The 17,591-nt window shown below is 42.2% G+C and overlaps 1 protein-coding gene across 1 annotated transcript; it reads left to right on the top strand.

The window, feature by feature from the left end:
- Window positions 1-12,540: 12,540 nt before the first annotated feature.
- Window positions 12,541-16,795, top strand: LOC117851284 (protein trichome birefringence-like 24). The gene is made up of 4 exons (XM_034733078.2): window positions 12,541-12,998; window positions 13,850-13,927; window positions 14,428-14,705; window positions 15,606-16,795. Exons 1-4 carry the CDS (start codon window positions 12,767-12,769, stop codon window positions 16,383-16,385), a joined length of 1,368 nt encoding a protein of 455 aa, XP_034588969.1. The 5' UTR covers window positions 12,541-12,766; the 3' UTR covers window positions 16,386-16,795.
- The last annotated feature ends 796 nt before the right edge of the window (window positions 16,796-17,591 follow it).

Genomic DNA, 17,591 nt, shown 5'->3' on the forward strand with positions numbered 1-17,591 from the left:
GGGCGTTCAAGTACTTCATGGAATCCTTATGAAGTCTATTTTCATATGGATCTGGACTCAAGTCTATATCTGCTCTGAGGAGACCGCAATGACTGAATTACTACTAAGAGGTTTTCTATCCAAAAGTGTCACATCGCCTTATTTTGGCCCAATGGGCCGTGTATCAAGTCAGGTCCATTAGGGACGCGTCCTAGGGTTGGAGGACGATCCCAACACCCTGGTGGTCATTCTCCCATCTTCATATACCCCTTAGCCGCCACCAAGAATAGTTGGATTTTGTTTAGATTAAGTTTAGCTTTTGCTACTTGCTTGTAAGCGCGCGTGCTGGATCAGCCGTCCGTCTTCTCGTCTTCGGAACCCCATCATTATTGAGATTGAATTTGAAACCTTCATCTTCATATAGTAAATTCGGTAGTTGTTATACTTATTGTTGCTAGTTCTTCGATTGCTTGCAGGACGAGTGCCCTAGTGGCCGGGTGACGCGCTCCACAAGATCGCAGCAGCCATTGGAGGTAGTGCATCGGTTGCTAAGGCGTAGCGTCCTTGGAAGGCTATAGTCAGACCATGAACGTCATCTCCAATCCACCAATCGAGTTATCCCACGCCCTCTCATCAAAAGATCGGGAATCAACTCTAGCGGGTTCATATCAGTTGGTAATCAGAGCAAGGTTTATCGGTGAGGGAATTCCAATCCTTTGCTGTTTTCATTTTACTATAGTCCAGAAAAAGCTAAAAAAATAGTAGATTGGTTTACCCACAATCCTATAAACCCTTTGAGCCTTTGCTAGCACTGCTTAGTTAGGGCTTGTTGAGTTTTTGATTGCATCAGTTGTGTCAAGTTGCTGATCTTAGTTTTAGTCCTTTAGAGTTTTGAGTTCTTGTCACGTTCTAATCACAGCAGTGTGCTACCTTTTGATCTCTCTGATGTTTGAATCTGAGTGAAGTTTGGAGTTCAAGTACGACATGGACTTGGCTAACCGTGCGCGTCCTTGTGCTAGGGTTGGTCGAGACTGAGTCCTAATCTTGGTAAAGACTAAGTTGGAATCAGTTAGCACCTCAAGTCCAAGTTGGTTGTTTGGCCGTGTTGCGTGCTGTTCTTCATATCCATATTAATCACGCAACAGTTCATCATATCCCTATTTGCTTGGTTTACTCCGGAGTTGTTGGAGACCGAATCCCACATGGTGTCAAGTTCGAGTTGGAATCGGTTTTGAATCCGAATTGATAGCTGCCTTGTTGTTATTTTGAGTCCAAATCTGAGTACATATTTGTGTAGCAGAAGTCATACCTATACTCAATTTCTCCACGTCCTGCATGTCTTTTTTTTACTGAAATACCCCTATCCTTTTGAAAAAAAACTTGTGTGGTGTGTGACTCTTGTGAAGTCTTTTTTGTTCATATAATCAGTTTTGAGGATCCCCTAAAAAAATAGAGAAAAAAAGAAAAAGAAAAGAAAGAATAAAAAAATAGGAAGAAAAGGGGTTGTTCATTGTGCTTGTCTTTGTTTTCCGGTGGTGTGTTGTAACTTCGTTTGTGTCCAGGCTCGTGCCTCTAGCACAGTCTAGGCTAGGACCAACACAGTACCACCATTGAACGATTATTCACCTTGCTTTTATGACTAACGTGGTGCTAATACTTCCTTGCTTCAGCCCACCTACAACTCCACATATTTCAACTATAGCTTGTTAGGTCTTGTTGTTGCGGCACTGATACACTTCATTCCACAGTTGCAGACTTGTTGGTTGCCGTCCCCTCCTGTTGTGCAAGGTAAGAATTTGTACGAGCTTGTGTAACGGGTTGAGAGTGAGCGCCTTGCAGTAGCTACATCCTAATAGCTGTAGGGTTTTTATTTCTTCACCTATTTTCTTGTTGCCTTTGTTCGTCTAACCATGACAAGATCAGAGGATAGTCATAATATACCACGTTCTTCCCGCACCAAGGTCATCATACAACATTTTGAAAAGCTAGTGAAGGGGCACGTGGAAGGGCTTGATGATGATTTGCATGTGACGAATGAGAAGATTGGGCAGTTGGAGGCCACGCAGCTTGCCACAAACACCAAGCTTACAAGGTTGGAGATGTCGGTCGCTCGTATTAACAAAAGTCTTGCTGCTATTTTGAGGCGCTTTGATGAGATGCATGCCAAAATCACTAAGCCCCGTTTGGATCATTGGAATTGAATTCCATCCTAATAATCATAATTTAGACACAAATTAATTAAGCTAATATAATTGTATGTGGAATATAGTTGTATATTATAGTTGGTGATATGGGAGAGATACTTGTATGCTGCACTTCTACTATAGAGAAGCGAGTCTAAGAGCGTGCTATAAGAATTGAATTCCATCTAATAACCATAATCTATAGAATCAATTTCCATCTCCCACCCCATGAATTTAAGATAGGCTTATATCTAAACTTTGGAAAGTTGTGGAATGCCACATTCCAACATAAATTAGCCTACTCCATTAAATAGATTCCAATTCCTTGGACCCAAACGGGGCCTAATGGGAAAGATGGAGATAACAAGAAGGATGAGCGTGTCGAGGAGAATTGGGATGCTGATACTGAACAAGATGAAAGGATCTTAATGTCGCCTAGAGGGGGGTGAATAGGCGAATTGATAATTTATTCAAATTTCAACCCACTCGAACACTGCAGCCAAGGCTGGCCGGTCAGACCGGTCTGCCTGACTAGTCAGATCGGTCAGGAGCTGTGTAGGACACAAAATGCTGCTCAAGTCCCTCTTCAACTTCTAGCACTAGCAAGGCTTGGAGAGTAGCTTCTGTGGATAATTTCCTGCTGGATAAAGCAGTTCCTACACAAGAAAAGTACACCCAAGTAGATCGAAGTGGAAGGACAAATATTATGCTAGAAATTAACGAGTGAGGCAAACCAAAAGGAGACACAAGGATTTGTTTCTCTAAAGTTCAAATTCATCCCTGTGAATCCTACGTCTCCGTTGAGGTGCCTACTGGAATACGAGTCTATTTCAACTCTCTTCCAACAAGCCGGCTCTTTTTCGACCACTTCCCTCGTTTCCACTAGTTTGATCTTTTCCCTTATGGAGGTAAGATCGCAGCCCTCATAAACTTGCCGTTGCTCACCACACCTTGGGAGCTAACCGGTGACGTCTAGCCATCTAGGAAGCACACCTCCAAGAGTAACAAATGCTTCAATGCTTTCTTGACGTCAACCACAAGTGCTCAAACTATGGATTGCTCTTCTTGGCTCGCAATTGCTCTCAATTGACTTCTCTCTACAAGCCAACTCACAAGATCTCACAAGGATCACACAACCTCACAAAGAGGGGTTGGGGAGAGCTTTTCTTAGCTTTGGCCTGGCTTAGAATAGACAAGGAACACTTTTTGGAAGCTCAGAACAGCCACCTCCAAATGAGGAGGTCGTGGGATATAAATACCCCATTGCCCAAAACCTAGCCATTAGAAACACTGGCTAGACCGGTCAGACCGGTCTAGTTCAAAAACTAGCCGTTGGGATAAAGTTTCGGAAATTTCCGTAGGTTCCTTCGAAAAACTCCCAAACTTTCGGAATATTCCGAAAAAACTTCTGGAATAATCCGGAGCTCTCAAGTTAGCATCACCCAGAACACCCAGAACACCCAGACCGGTCATACTGGTCTCCCAGACCGGTTAGACCGGTCTGGCTATGTCAGCCCCAAAACCCTCAACACTCACCCTTGATTGGTCCAAAGAATGGACCAACCCTTGTTAGCTGATATGGAACTTTTAGCTCACTCAAGAGTTTTTCTTAAGGCCAAACTCTCATAGGTCAACTAAGAGCATTTTTGGTGTTGTCAATTTGCTAATGTTGCATCTCTCTTGATAGTACGACATACCTATACTCAAGAATAAATATAAACACTATATTTTCCACTTGAGCTTGAAAGTCTTCATCCATGCCATACTTTGATCAATAATCATTTTGAGGGCTCTTGACATAGCTATCATCTTGAGCACATCCATCTTGAGCTAGTGACTTAAGATTCTCCTTAGTTCATGTAAGACATACTTGAATCCTTAAGCCACTCCATTTACCAATCAAATTAAATTAGATGCATTGCATTGCTTCTCTTGATAAGGCTTGACTTGATGCCTCGAATCCTCAAGAGATAGCCACTTCACCTTAGCATCGTTCATGGCTCAAGTCACCACTTGACCAAATCTTGCTTAGTATATCGTTGCAAATCCCTTGCTTGATTTCTTCATCCATTCAAACCATTATGAGTTTAGCTTTGCTTTTGACATCAATAATAAGATCCCATTTGAAATCCGCTTCAAATACTTGTTCTTGATTGATAAAGAATATCTTATGAGTTGCAAGCTTCCAATAACAAGACCAATGAATAACTCATGTTCATTTATTATATTCACATCAAGTCTTGCAACTATCCATTTATGAATATTGCTATTCTTTTCTTAATGATCCCTTTATTTTGTCAAACAAGATATTATATGATTTAGAGAATCATAGTTCAACCATCATAGAATACATCCTCAAGTTTCACTTTGCTCTTGCTTGTCATTGATCTTTTATTTGTATCATGGGATCACACACTTGCTTGCTATCTTCATTGCGAGCCATATGATATTTATTCAACACATGAGTCAATATTACAACATGAGTATTAGAGTAGAATCCTGCTCACAATGTTAGGCAACCAAGTTAGTTCTTTAATCGTTTGTCATTCAATTCACCAAAACCCACTTAGAGGTCTAGATGCACTTTCACAAGATGGCCAAGACGCTCATGATCGTCGATGGCTCGTAATAATCAAAGAGGTATGGGTGGTTACCGACGACGCGAGGTACATAATAATGATGATGCAAATTTAAGATACCTCCTTTTGATGGTAAATATGATCCTGATGCATACATTACTTGGGAAATTACTATTGATCAAAAGTTTGCATGTCATGAATTTCCTGAAAATACACGTGTTAGGGCTGCTACTAGTGAGTTCACTGATTTTGCTTATGTTTGGTGGATAGAACATGGCAAGAAAAATCCTAATAACATGCCACAAACATGGGATGCTTTGAAACGGATCATGCGAGCTAGATTTGTTCCTTCTAACTATGCATGTGATCTTTTTAATAGGTTGCAACAATTGAGACAGGGTGCTAAAAAGTGTAGAAAAATATTATCAGGAATTACAAATGGGTATGCTACGTTGTAACTTAGAGGAGGATGACGAACCTTATATGGCTAGATTTTTGGGTGGTTTAAACTATGAAATTTAGAACATCTCTGCTAGTGATCTTGATGAAGATAGACTCGCTTTGCTTGCTGCTGACCATGCAGATAGTGAGGAACAACCAGTACAGGAGATTGGTGCAGAGGATACAGATCATTATGAGAGCCTCATTGTGCAACGTGTGCTTAGTGCATAAATGGAGAAGGCGGAGCAAAATTAGCGGCATACAATGTTTCAAACAAAGTGTGTCATTAAAGAGTATTCGTGCCATTTGATCATTGATGGAGGTAGCTGCAATAACTTGGCTAGCAGCAATATGGTGGAGAAGCTTGCACTTACAACCAAACCGCACCAACATCCATATCACATTCGATGGCTCAACAATAGTGGTAAGGTTAAGGTAACAAGACTGGTGCGAATTAATTTTGTTATTCGATCATATCATGACGTTGTTGAATGTAATGTTGTGCCTATGGAAGCTTGTCATATTCTGCTAGGTAGACCATGGCAATTTGATACATATTGTATGCATCATGGTAGGTCAAATCAGTATTCTCTCATACACCATGATAAGAAAATTGTTTTGCTTCCTATGTCACCTAAAGCTATTGTGCATGATGATGTTGCTAAAGCTACATAAACTAAAACTGATAGTGATAAAAATGCTAAATCTGTTAGTAGTAAGAAAGATGAGATAAGATTGAAAGGACATTGCTTGCTTGCTACTAAATCTGATTAATAAATTGGTTACATCCACTTCTGTTGCCTATTCTTTGGTATGCAAGGATGCTTTGATTTCAATTCACGATATGCAACATTCTTTGCCCCCTGCTGTTGCTAAGATTTTGTAGGAGTATTTTGATGTGTTTCCAAGTGAGATACCAACGGGGATGCCACCAATACGAGGGATTGAGCACCAAGTTGATCTTATTCCGGGTGCATCTTTGTCAAACCGTGTGCCATACAGGACAAATTTGGAGGAAATGAAAGAAATTCAGCGACAACTGTAAGAACTACTCGACAAAGGTTATGTGCGTGAGTCCCTTAGTCCTTGTACTGTTTCGGTTATTTTAGTACCTAAGAAAGATGGAACATGGCGTATGTGTGTTGATTGTAGAGCTATTAATAATATCACCATTTGGTATCGACACCCTATTCCACATTTGGATGCTATGCTTGATGAATTGAGCGGTGTTTTTGTGTTTTCCAAAGTTGATTTGCATAGTGGGTACCACCAGATTTGTATGAAATTGGGAGATGAATGGAAAACTGCTTTCAAAACTAAATTTAGTTTATATGAGTGGTTAGTCATGCCTTTTGGATTAACTAATGCACCTAGTACTTTCATGAGATTACTAAATGAGGTTTTGCGTGCTTTCATTGGAAAATTTGTTGTAGTCTACTTTGACGATATATTGATTTACAGCAAATCTATGGATGAACATCTTGATCACTTACATGCTATTTTTAATGCTTTACGAGATGCACGTTTATTTGGTAACCTTGAGAAGTGCACCTTTTGCACCAATCGAGTGTCTTTTCTTGGCTATGTTGTGACTCCACAAGGAATTAAGGTTGATCAAGCCAAGGTAGAAGCTATAAAGGGATGGCCTGTACCAAAAACTATTACACAGGTGCGGAGTTTCGTAGGACTTGCTAGTTTTTATCGCCGTTTCGTGAAGGACTTCAGCACCATTGCTGCACCATTGAATGAGCTTACGAAGAAGGGAGTGCCTTTTAGTTGGGGCAAAGTACAAAAGAACTCCTTCCACATGTTGAAAGATAAGTTGGCACATGCACCCCTCCTCCAACTTCCTAATTTTAGTAAGACTTCTGAGCTTGAATGTGATGCAAGTGGAATTGGATTGGGTGGTATTTTGTTACAAGAAGGCAAGCCTATTGCATACTTTAGTGAAAAATTGAACGGGTCTGTTTTGAATTATTCTACTTATGATAAGAAATTGTATGCTCTTGTTTGCAAATTAGAAACATGGCAGCATTACTTGTGGCCCAAAGAATTTGTTATTCATTCTAATCATGAATCTTTGAAACATATTCGTAGTAAAGGAAAATTGAACTGTAGATATGCTAAGTGGGTTGAATTTATTGAATCTTTTCCTTATGTTATTAAGCACAAGAAATGGAAAGAGAATATTATTGTTGATGCTTTGTCTAGGAGATATACCTTGCTGAATTAACTTGACTACAAAATCTTTGGATTAGAAACAATTAAAGACCAATATGTTCATGATGCTGATTTTAAAGATGTGTTGTTGCATTGTAAAGATGGGAAAGGATGGAACAAATTCATCGTTAGTGATGGGTTTGTGTTTAGAGCTAACAAGCTATGCATTCCAGCTAGCTCCGTTCGTTTATTGTTGCTGTAGAAGGCGCACGGAGGTGGCATGATGGGGTATTTTGGAGCAAAGAAAACGGAGCACATACTTGCTGGTCATTTCTTTTGGCCAAAAATGAGAAGAGATGTGGAGAGATTTGTTGCTCGTTGCACGACATGTGAAAGGCTAAGTCACGATTAAATCCGCATGGTTTGTATTTGCCTCTACCTGTTCCTAGCGTTCCTTGGGAAGATATTTCTATGGATTTTGTGTTGGGTTTGCCAAGGACTAGGAAGGGACGTGATAGTGTGTTTGTGGTTGTTGATAGATTTTCTAAGATGGCACATTTCATACCATGTCATAAAACATATGATGCTACTCATATTGTTGATTTGTTCTTTCAAGAAATTGTTCGTTTGCATGGTGTGCCCAACACAATTGTTTCTGATCAGGTGGTATCAGTTTGCTAGGTTACTCACGGTACTTTTGAAGATTTTGCTACTGATTTGTGATGATGGATAAGTACTGCTTGGCTGAGAAAATTAAGTTTGTTCCAACATTGCATTCATAAGCATCTCCTGCTTCTTATTATGATTGGGAGGATGCTATCATGGGATTCTATTGGACAGGTGAATTACCAACAAGCCAGTTGGTAAATTTTGCAAAGCTGACCTTCTCTGATCGTGTTTTTCATTGGTGGATGGAATTGCAGCAAGAATATATTGATGAGGGTGATGATCATATCCTGACATGAAAAGGGATGAAGGAATTATTACGTCGTATATTTGCTCCATCAACTGAGAGGCATTGCTATCACAAGACGAAAGCTGCTACTAGTCGTGTTCAGAATCCTCAAGTCACCAAGCAAGGTGTGTGTTCCTCTTGCAGTGATTCTATTATTGGTGATGAGTGCTTCAAAGCTCTTAAACAACAAGATGCTACAAATAGACAATATGCTGAGAAGAAGGAGCTAAATGCTGCTAGTCCTAAACTCAAGATCTCTACTCCTATGCATGCTGCCACTAAACGTTATGAAAAGAGGATTATGAAGGATGATAATATTTCTTATTGTAACCAATCTTAGAAGAAATCTACAAGTGCCCTTGCTGGAAGTGTTACTTCTCCCAAAGATCACATAGTGGTTTTGGTTGCTGCCAAAGATGTGATAGATGGTGACTCTAGAGTAGAGTTACATGGTCAAGAGAAGAATAATATATGCTCATCATGGAGTGATACTATTATTGGATATGAGAGCCCTACATATCTGAAACAACGAGACTGTATAATAGAACATGGTGAAAGCAAGGTGGCTGCTTGCACTCAAAATTTTATTGGTTCAAAACAAAGAGGGATTTCTTCTCCTACAGAGCTTGATGCTCAAGTTCTGAACAATGACTCAAATTTGTTGCTAGGAAAAGATGCCCAAGTGGCTGATGTTACAGATTTTTCTTTTACAACTAAACTCCATGAATAGGAATTGAATAATCATTTAGATGCAGTTGAAGAGGAGGATACTTCAAAAGGACTATCTATGTTGGCGCAAGAAGTAAAGAGAGATGGACCATTGTTAATGTAAAAGGACAGCGCTTATGTATCTTTTAGTCGGAATGCAAAATTCAAGACAAGATATGCAAATTAATTATTGATGGTGGTAGCTTTATAAATGCTATTATTTCGGATTTGGTGCATGCTTTATCCTTGTCTACACGAGGCTTCCTGTGCCATGTTATATGCAATGGATGAATCAAAGTGGTACACTGAAAGTTACACACAAGGTGAGGGTAAGATTTTCTATTGGGAATTATGTGGATACAGTGGATTATGATATCACACCGGTGAGTGCTTGTCACTTGTTGTTGGGTAGACCATGGTAGTTTGATCTTGATGCAACACATGGTGGTCGTTCCGACCATTATTCATTTGTGCACAAGGGAGTTCATCATGTGCTCAAACCGATTCCGGAGAATGCTATAAAGGCTAAAGTGTTTGCTACTATAAAGAAGAAAAAGGAGGCTTTTGACATTGCACCGAAGCCGAGGATGGCTTTGCTATTTCAAGAGGGGGAGAATGGTGTGGCTGTTTCAGCTTCAACCTATGCTGCTAGCAATGGTAAAAACCCTTGTAATGCAAGAGACACTGATGTTGTCATCAATTGACCAATTATTATCTTTAAAAATAATTCCAAGGATTCTGAAACTGTAGCCGGCAAGATTTTAAATGAATATGTTAAGACCAAGAAAGAGGATGCTAAAACCATGTCATGCAACGAGCAACATATCTCTCAACATCTCTTTTCATCTTTGGCCAAAATAAATGACCAGCAAGTATGTCCTTCGTTAATGCATATAAGCTCGATCTGCCTGCAAATTTTAGGGTTAGTCCCATATTTAACTTTGCAGATTTGAAGCCATATTTGGGAGAAAAAGAAGAGCTTGAGTCGAGGATGACTCAAATGCAAGAAGGGGAGAATGATGAGGACATCACCATCAACGATACATTCACGCCGACACAAGTACCAGTTTCTGGTCCTATTACTCGCGCCCGTGCTTGTCAATCATTAAGTAAGTTTACTCTTGAGTTCCTGTCCATAATATGTAGACCATGAAGATGCGTGCACCCTTGTTTTGGTTAGGAACCAGGGAGAAGATAGAAAGGGAAAATGAGTCGCGCAGGCTGGATTCGAACTGCAGGATAGCACCAACTTGTGATTGTCACCACGGTCGCATACAGACTCAGATTGGGGTATTCAAGTACTTCATGGAATTTTTATGAAGTCTATTTTCATATGGATCTGGACTCAAGTCTATATCTACTCTGAGGCGACCGCAATGACCAAATTACTACCAAGAGGTTTTCTATCCAAAGGTGTTGCGTCGCCTTATTTTGACCCAATTGGCCGTGTATCAAGTCGGGTCCATTAGGAACGCGTCCTAGGGTTGGAGCACGACTCCAACACCCTAGTGGTCATCCTCCCACCTTCATATACCCCTTAGCTGCCACCAAGAACAGTTGGGTTTTATTTAGATTAAGTTTAGCTTTTGCTACTTGCTTGTAAGCGCGCGTGTTGGATCAGCCACCCGTCTTATTATCTTCAGAACCCCATCATCATTGAGATTGAGTTTGAAACCTTCACTTCATCTAGTAAATTCAGTACTTATTATACTTGTTCTTGCTAGTTCTTCGATTGCTTGCTAGATGAGTGTCCTAGTGGCTGGGTGACGTCCACAAGATCGCGGCAGCCATTGGAGGTGGTGTATCGGTTGCTAAGGTGCAGCATCCTTGGAAGGCTGTAGTCAGGCCTTGAACACCATTTCCAATCCACCAATCGAGTTATCTCATGCCCTCTTATCAAAAGATCGGGAATCAACCCTAGCGGGTTCATATCAGTTTTCCTCCTGAACCCTCTCGTCGGGGAAGGCAGGGGGTTCCACCTCCTCCCGCTGAGGAATGGTGACAATCAGCCGGTGCTCAAGGTTGTGTTCACACCGAACCCTGCGCTCGATAACTACACCGCCGTGGCGATCTGCGGCCCGCGTAGGCTCACCTATGCCAAGGCACGAGACATGAAGTGGACGGTCATGGACGTCGCCATGGCAGAGCAGCACGACCAGCATTGGTTCTTCTTCAGCTGGAGGAAGAAGAAGAAAGAATGAGATGGGGGAGAGAGAAGGGAGGCGCCGGGCTGGGCCCAATTACGATGATGCGGGCTATTTTGAAATATTGGGGGCTAGTTATTAGCGATATGCCGTGGGTTGACATGTTTTTAGGAAAAAAATTTTTGGAAGAGCTTCCAATACATAGTTTTGGGGAAGAACTTTTTGGGAAACTCTTGGAGTTGCTCCAATTAAGATCTATTACTAATGTGATGTATCTTTAAGATCTCTCAATATATTGTAATTTTTGGACTGACCTGAAGGACATGATACCCGTTATTGTTTTATTAGAAATACTACTCCTTCAATCTCATTGTGTTTCAGTAGATCACATTTTCTACTCAACAATTGACTGAGAACGCTAGATGTCCCTCGGCCACCGTCGTTTTAGGGTTTCATGGGCGGATTAAGGTTCCTATGGCAAGGCACATGCCACGGCCCCTTCACCGGGGGAGGTAGGAAGGATGGTGGGTAGTGTTACTATGTTAGCACGTAGAATGGAGTGGTCAGCATGGCGGTGAATGTCGATCGAAACAACAGGGAAGGCAATAGGAGGACAAGGCGAGAGTTTATCGATAAGTAAAGTCGGATGAAATAACACATCGTGCAATTGTATATGGAATAGATATGCAATCTTGAATCTTTGGCCATAGGCTATTTTTAGCAAATAATTGCAATACAACATATTGCATTCTAAATAAAAAGAATAACTTTTCATCAGTAAATCTAGTTCAATGGCGAAATACTGGAAAACGGCACATGATCTTATTAATTCTTAGTTACGCAAGATTACACTTTCATATCAATAAAATTAACATAATAGTGGCACAAAAGTTATTACTCCTCTTATGTTCCCACATACAAGAACGTTATCGGCTCCACCAACTGTATCACGTAGAGCCTTATCTCCACAATCTTGTCACTTGGAGCTAGCTCATCTTGTCACGATATCAATCTTGTCGCTAGCATGTGCACCTTTATCATCTCTGCTGAGAACTGTGCAGCCTTACACTAGTAATAAATAACATGTTATATAGCGTTACAATATATATAGTACGTGATCAGTAATAATAAGCTACCATGTGGAAGCTTCTATAGCCACCTCGTATTTGGAAATCGTAACGTTGAAATACGTAGTTTTGGGCTAAATTTTCCTTGTAATTTCCTCCGATACATTTTATCGAAAAAAAACTTTCCCAATACGTGAAAAACCAATAAAACCAAACAGAATGCCCTTTTTCACGGCGTCTGATGAAAACCTTTGGGTGCCTCTTGCCTCTTACAAAAGCAGCCGCTCCTTGTTGGCAGCTTCTCAAATGCTCACCTTGGCAACACTGTTTCCACACCTCTCTATCCCTGCGCTTCCGTTCGTATTGACTGTAGTTGTCATACGACACAACAGGACCCCACAAAAGTCCCTAGTCCAAACCTGCCAACCACCTCCACGGCTCCACCGTCACCGCCGCGCGCCGAGGCACCGACACAACTGAAGTGCCAGTCCCTGGTGGCGCCGTTGCCCGGCTCCGCGATCACTTGGGGATCGGGCGCGTGCGGAGAGGGATGGGGATGGAGTGGCCGCTTGCGCCGGCGCAGCAGAGGAAGGCGGTGGCCGGCGGCGGCGGGCCGGCGCTGAAGCTGCTGCTGTTTGTGATCCTCACGGGCCTCGCGCTCCGGCTGCTCGCCGGCCCCGCGGCATACCTCCTGCTGCCCATCGCCTCGCCGGATGAGGCCACGCGCCTCGTGGCGGCGCCGGGGAGGGGAATTCCCGGCGGCGGCGCGACACCTCCCTCCGGTGAGCGGTTCTTGGAATGTCTTCGTGCATTTTTACCTCTTTCCCTTTTTGTTGTTGCAACAAGAAAGGTATGCGGCCGTGCCTTCTCACGGGGAACCGATTTGGCTTCATATTTGGTTGGGGAATTGGGATTTGCATCATGAAAAGATGCCCATTCTGTAATACCAGAATTTGGAATATTGATTGTAGCTGGAGAAGAGCAGCAGTGAAATCTGGAGTACCTTAATTCTGAAAACTACATTTAAATCGAAATGCTTGTTTTCCACACTGGGTTATTGGTTAAACAGCAAAAAAAAAAAGGAATCAGAAACTAAACTACTGAAATGTCAGAGAATTTTCAGAATTACTTTAAAGGTTTCCTCCTTATTTTTAACATGTCCTGATGTAACCTGAATTGTTTAATGCTCAGGGGGACTGTTTGAATCCCCTGACCCTCTGTTTTTTTCCTTTTAATTTATTATACTTGATCTGTTTGACTCTCTATGCATGTTTTACTACATAACTTCTGTGGCATTTGTTATTTGCATGTATTTTGTTAAATGACCATTCCTACAGATGGAGGATCACTTGAAGTGTGTGATTGATCGCTTCCATTAGTTTAGTGAGATGAGCAAGCCTGTTAGATCCTCTATGAAAAGGTGGGAGCTTTTTGCTTCAAGGGGTTCCTGACTGAGAGGATCCCCAAATGGGATTAAAAAAAATGCTCGGTTTCTTGTCTTTGAGTGATGCCCCCTTCGAGTGATGCCCACTTTTAATACTGTCTCCGCTTTTCAATAGATTTATTAAAAAGAATAACTACTGCAGTTTTTTGGATCTTGTGCTTGTACTGATATCTTTCTTGTGATTAACAGAAACGGATGCTTCGATTTTTGCTATGACCGGTTCGGGACCTCTAATAGCTCCAGACAAGAAGGAAGGTTCCCTAGGAGGTACGTTTCTTAATTCATAGATATATGCAATCATTGCTTAATCTGCACTTTACATGAGAATGGTATTTTGGGCAGCAAACTATTGGATTGGGGGCAATTCCTTAAGGATGGAAAAGATTATCGATTTTAGTTAATTGGTAAATGTTAAAGGGCTTGTTTGGATGTAATCCCTAGGATTTGTTAACATTTGAAAAGAAATCCTTCAAATTCCCATGCTCAAATTCCCGGAGCAACATCTGTCATCCATAATCTGAACAGAGGTAAAGTTACGATTTTATTTCTTCTTGTTTTTGTAATCTATCCAGTTTCTGGGATTCCTATGCTATCATCAACCCATGCTCTTTTCAACCATAACTACAATAACTAGTAAACTATTTGGGATCTTCTTAAGGAAGTATTTTTGAGTGGTCCATTTCTTGTGCTTGTGTTCGTAAAAACACATTTGTTTATCTTTAGTTCTTTTATTACTAAGTGACCCACAATATTTTTCACTTGTGCAGAAAATTGTAATATTTTCCATGGAGAGTGGGTTCCTCATTCATCAGGGCCAGCTTATACTAATGCAAGCTGCCGCTTCATTGAGTCTCCTCAGAACTGTATGACAAATGGAAGGCCTGACACTGATTATCTCTATTGGAGATGGAAGCCATTCGGTTGTGACGTACCACCATTTGACGGCAAGAAGTTTTTGGATAGCATGCGGGGCAAGCATTGGGCACTTATTGGTGACTCAATCCTTCGCAATCACATCCAATCATTGCTTTGTCTTGTTTCTAAGGTATTCTGTGATTTCAAGTATTCTTGTAATTAGCCAATTAACTTCTGATTATGTGAGCTTCACATTTTAATTTTTGCTTGGTAGATATTAGTTGTCCCTTCTTTAGTGCAGGCACAGCGTTCAACTTTAGAATAAACCCGGTCAATCTACAGTAACATGGTGTACTCTGTTATTTATTTAAGATTGATTATTACTTTTGGCAGTGAACGTAAAATTACCCATTGGATCTGAAAGTTCGCTTATTCTATTAAAATATGCTTACTGAGTGTGCCTAAGAGTGTTCTCTACTCTCTAGACTAGAACATCTTTTTGTAGATCATATCCATCATGCAAAATACTTTATAGTTGATTGATAGCTTGAGATGTTGCAATACTGTAAGCAGGGTCCATTGAATGCACTAATGGCTGATGTATATCTGTCCGGTTCATTATGTACTACCTCACTTTGTTCAGTTATACATTTTCTTTAACTATGCGTATCGTAAAAACAGGATTATGGGCCATGCTTCCTTGATAAGAAGTTATTATTTATTCTCTGTTTTTATTACTATTTGCACGACTAATTATACAAAACCAAGAAGATAAAGACAACAACACAAGCATGATGTTTTTGCTGCAAATAAGATGAACAGTCGGTTCTTTCACCCATGTCACTAGGGAAGAGATTGGTCTGACATATCAACATACTAAGAACCTTAAAGGTGTTACGTCTCTGTCTTTGCATTTCTCTGTCTTCATAGTATGATTTTTCAAAAGCAAAAGCTTTGGCAAGTGTGTATCATTATACTATTATCGTTGCTTCTGTTAGTACTATGCTCTTTCCTATGGCTGTTGCTGGGTTTCATCTCTAGCCTATCCCAACTTACATGGGACTAAAATACTTAATTGTTTCTATTGCAGGTCGAAGACGCTACTGACGTCTACCATGATGATACATTCAAATCCAGAAGATGGCACTTCCCTTCACACAACTTCACGGTCTCTCTTATCTGGGCACCATTCCTAGTCAAAGCCAAAATATTTGAGGATGACGATGGAGTTTCGACTGCCGATCTCCAGCTGCACCTTGACGTTCTCGAGACAAATTGGACGAGTCGGTGGCAGAGCTTTGACTATGTCGTGATATCCACAGGCCAGTGGTTCTTCAAAACTGCAGTCTACTTGGAGAATGGAGCTGAGATCGGCTGCCACTCCTGCCAGAACAAGAACCTGGAAGAGATGTCCCCAGAGTACTCCTTTCGCAAGGCGCTCAGCACAGCCTTCCAGTTCATCACATCCTCACCTCACAAGCCGGTGGTCTTCTACAGGACGTGGGCGCCTTCACATTTTGAGAACGGCGAGTGGTTCAGCGGCGGGACTTGCAACAGGACGTCGCCGTTCAAGCCGGGGGAGGCCGGTGACAGGGAATCGGACAATAAGATGTGGACGATCGAGAGGGAAGAGTTTGACAAGGTGGTGGCGAACAAAGGGCCTAATGACAGTGCTGATCATCTGAAACTGCTCGACACATTTGAGCTCTCGCTGCTGAGGCCTGATGGGCACTCTGGGCCTTATAGAACATACCATCCTTATAAGACGGGCATGGCAGCCAAAGTCCAAAATGACTGCCTGCACTGGTGCTTGCCCGGCCCTATCGATGCGTGGAACGACATCATCATGCAGATGCTGGCAAAGGACTGAAACTTACTCAGCTGGTACCCTACTGGTGCCATCTGATTTCGACACCGATGTTGGCTCAAGCCTCCTCGTTGTCATACATATATGTGCGTCCTCTGCTTCGCAAATTTGCAAGCATGTTTGCTTTTGAAGCAATCTACCACCGCAGAGGGTTTATTAGCTGTTGTTAGGGTGCGTTGTAAAAGAGGCAACCTATCGTCACATGCCAAGGTGCTCCAGTTACTTGTTCATATCTGTTGGTCGTAACATTATACCATGATAGACTGGAAAAAAGGTGCACCTATTGTATGTCGCGCGTCATACCTTCCAAAGGCATACAATGGTGGACTGAACAAGTTTTCCTGTTGTCATACAGCTGAAGACTGAAGTATAATAATATATAAACAGTAATAGTTGTGTGGAGTTTGACTTTAGATGGTTGTAATATGCATATGCTACATTTAGAGGTTCTTTGAAATACTTGGAACAAAATTTGATGATTCTTAAGACAATGAAATAAAAATAAAAGAAAAGAAAGTGTGATGACCTTTCTTGCAAAGAGAATCCAAATAGAAAAAGTGCAGGTCCTCACGTGAGACCTGCCTGAGCGTGCTAGAATCTAATCATGTAATCCTAATTATCACCAAATCAATCAGCCCAGTATTATGTCGAACTACAGTGCACTCTCAAAACACGCCTAGTTCTGCGCCAAATTGAGGGCAATGCTAACGCGCGCGTGAAGCGTCCACATCAGCGGAGACTAAGGTCCTGTTTGGCATGGCTCCAACTCCGGGTGGAGCTGCTCCACTCCTGAACTCCACATGGAGCCAGCTCCGCTCCAAAACTCCAGAACAAAAATGGGGTGTTTGGCTAGATGGGTGCTCTCAGCTCCAAAAAAGATCGATTTCAGTGTGGATTGCCATTGTTGCCCCGTAATTAAGGCCCCACTTGTCATCCTCTCTATCCCATCTTCTTCTTCCCCTTTTTCCACTGCACAGTGCTGCACACGGGAGACCCTCCACGGGCGGCGGGGTGGGTGGCGGGGTGGGCGGCGGGCGGCGGGGTGGGCGGCGGGCTCGACGGCGGGCGGCGGGGTGGGCGGCGGGCTCGACGGCGGGCGGCGGGGTGGGCGGCGATGGGCGATGACGGGCGGCGGGCGGCGACAGGCGGCGACAGGCGGCGGGCGGCGGGTGCGGCGACGGGCGGCGATGGGTGATGACGGGCGGCGGG

The sequence above is a fragment of the Setaria viridis genome, chromosome 4 (assembly GCF_005286985.2).
Source record: "Setaria viridis chromosome 4, Setaria_viridis_v4.0, whole genome shotgun sequence".
Taxonomy (NCBI): domain Eukaryota; kingdom Viridiplantae; phylum Streptophyta; class Magnoliopsida; order Poales; family Poaceae; genus Setaria; species Setaria viridis.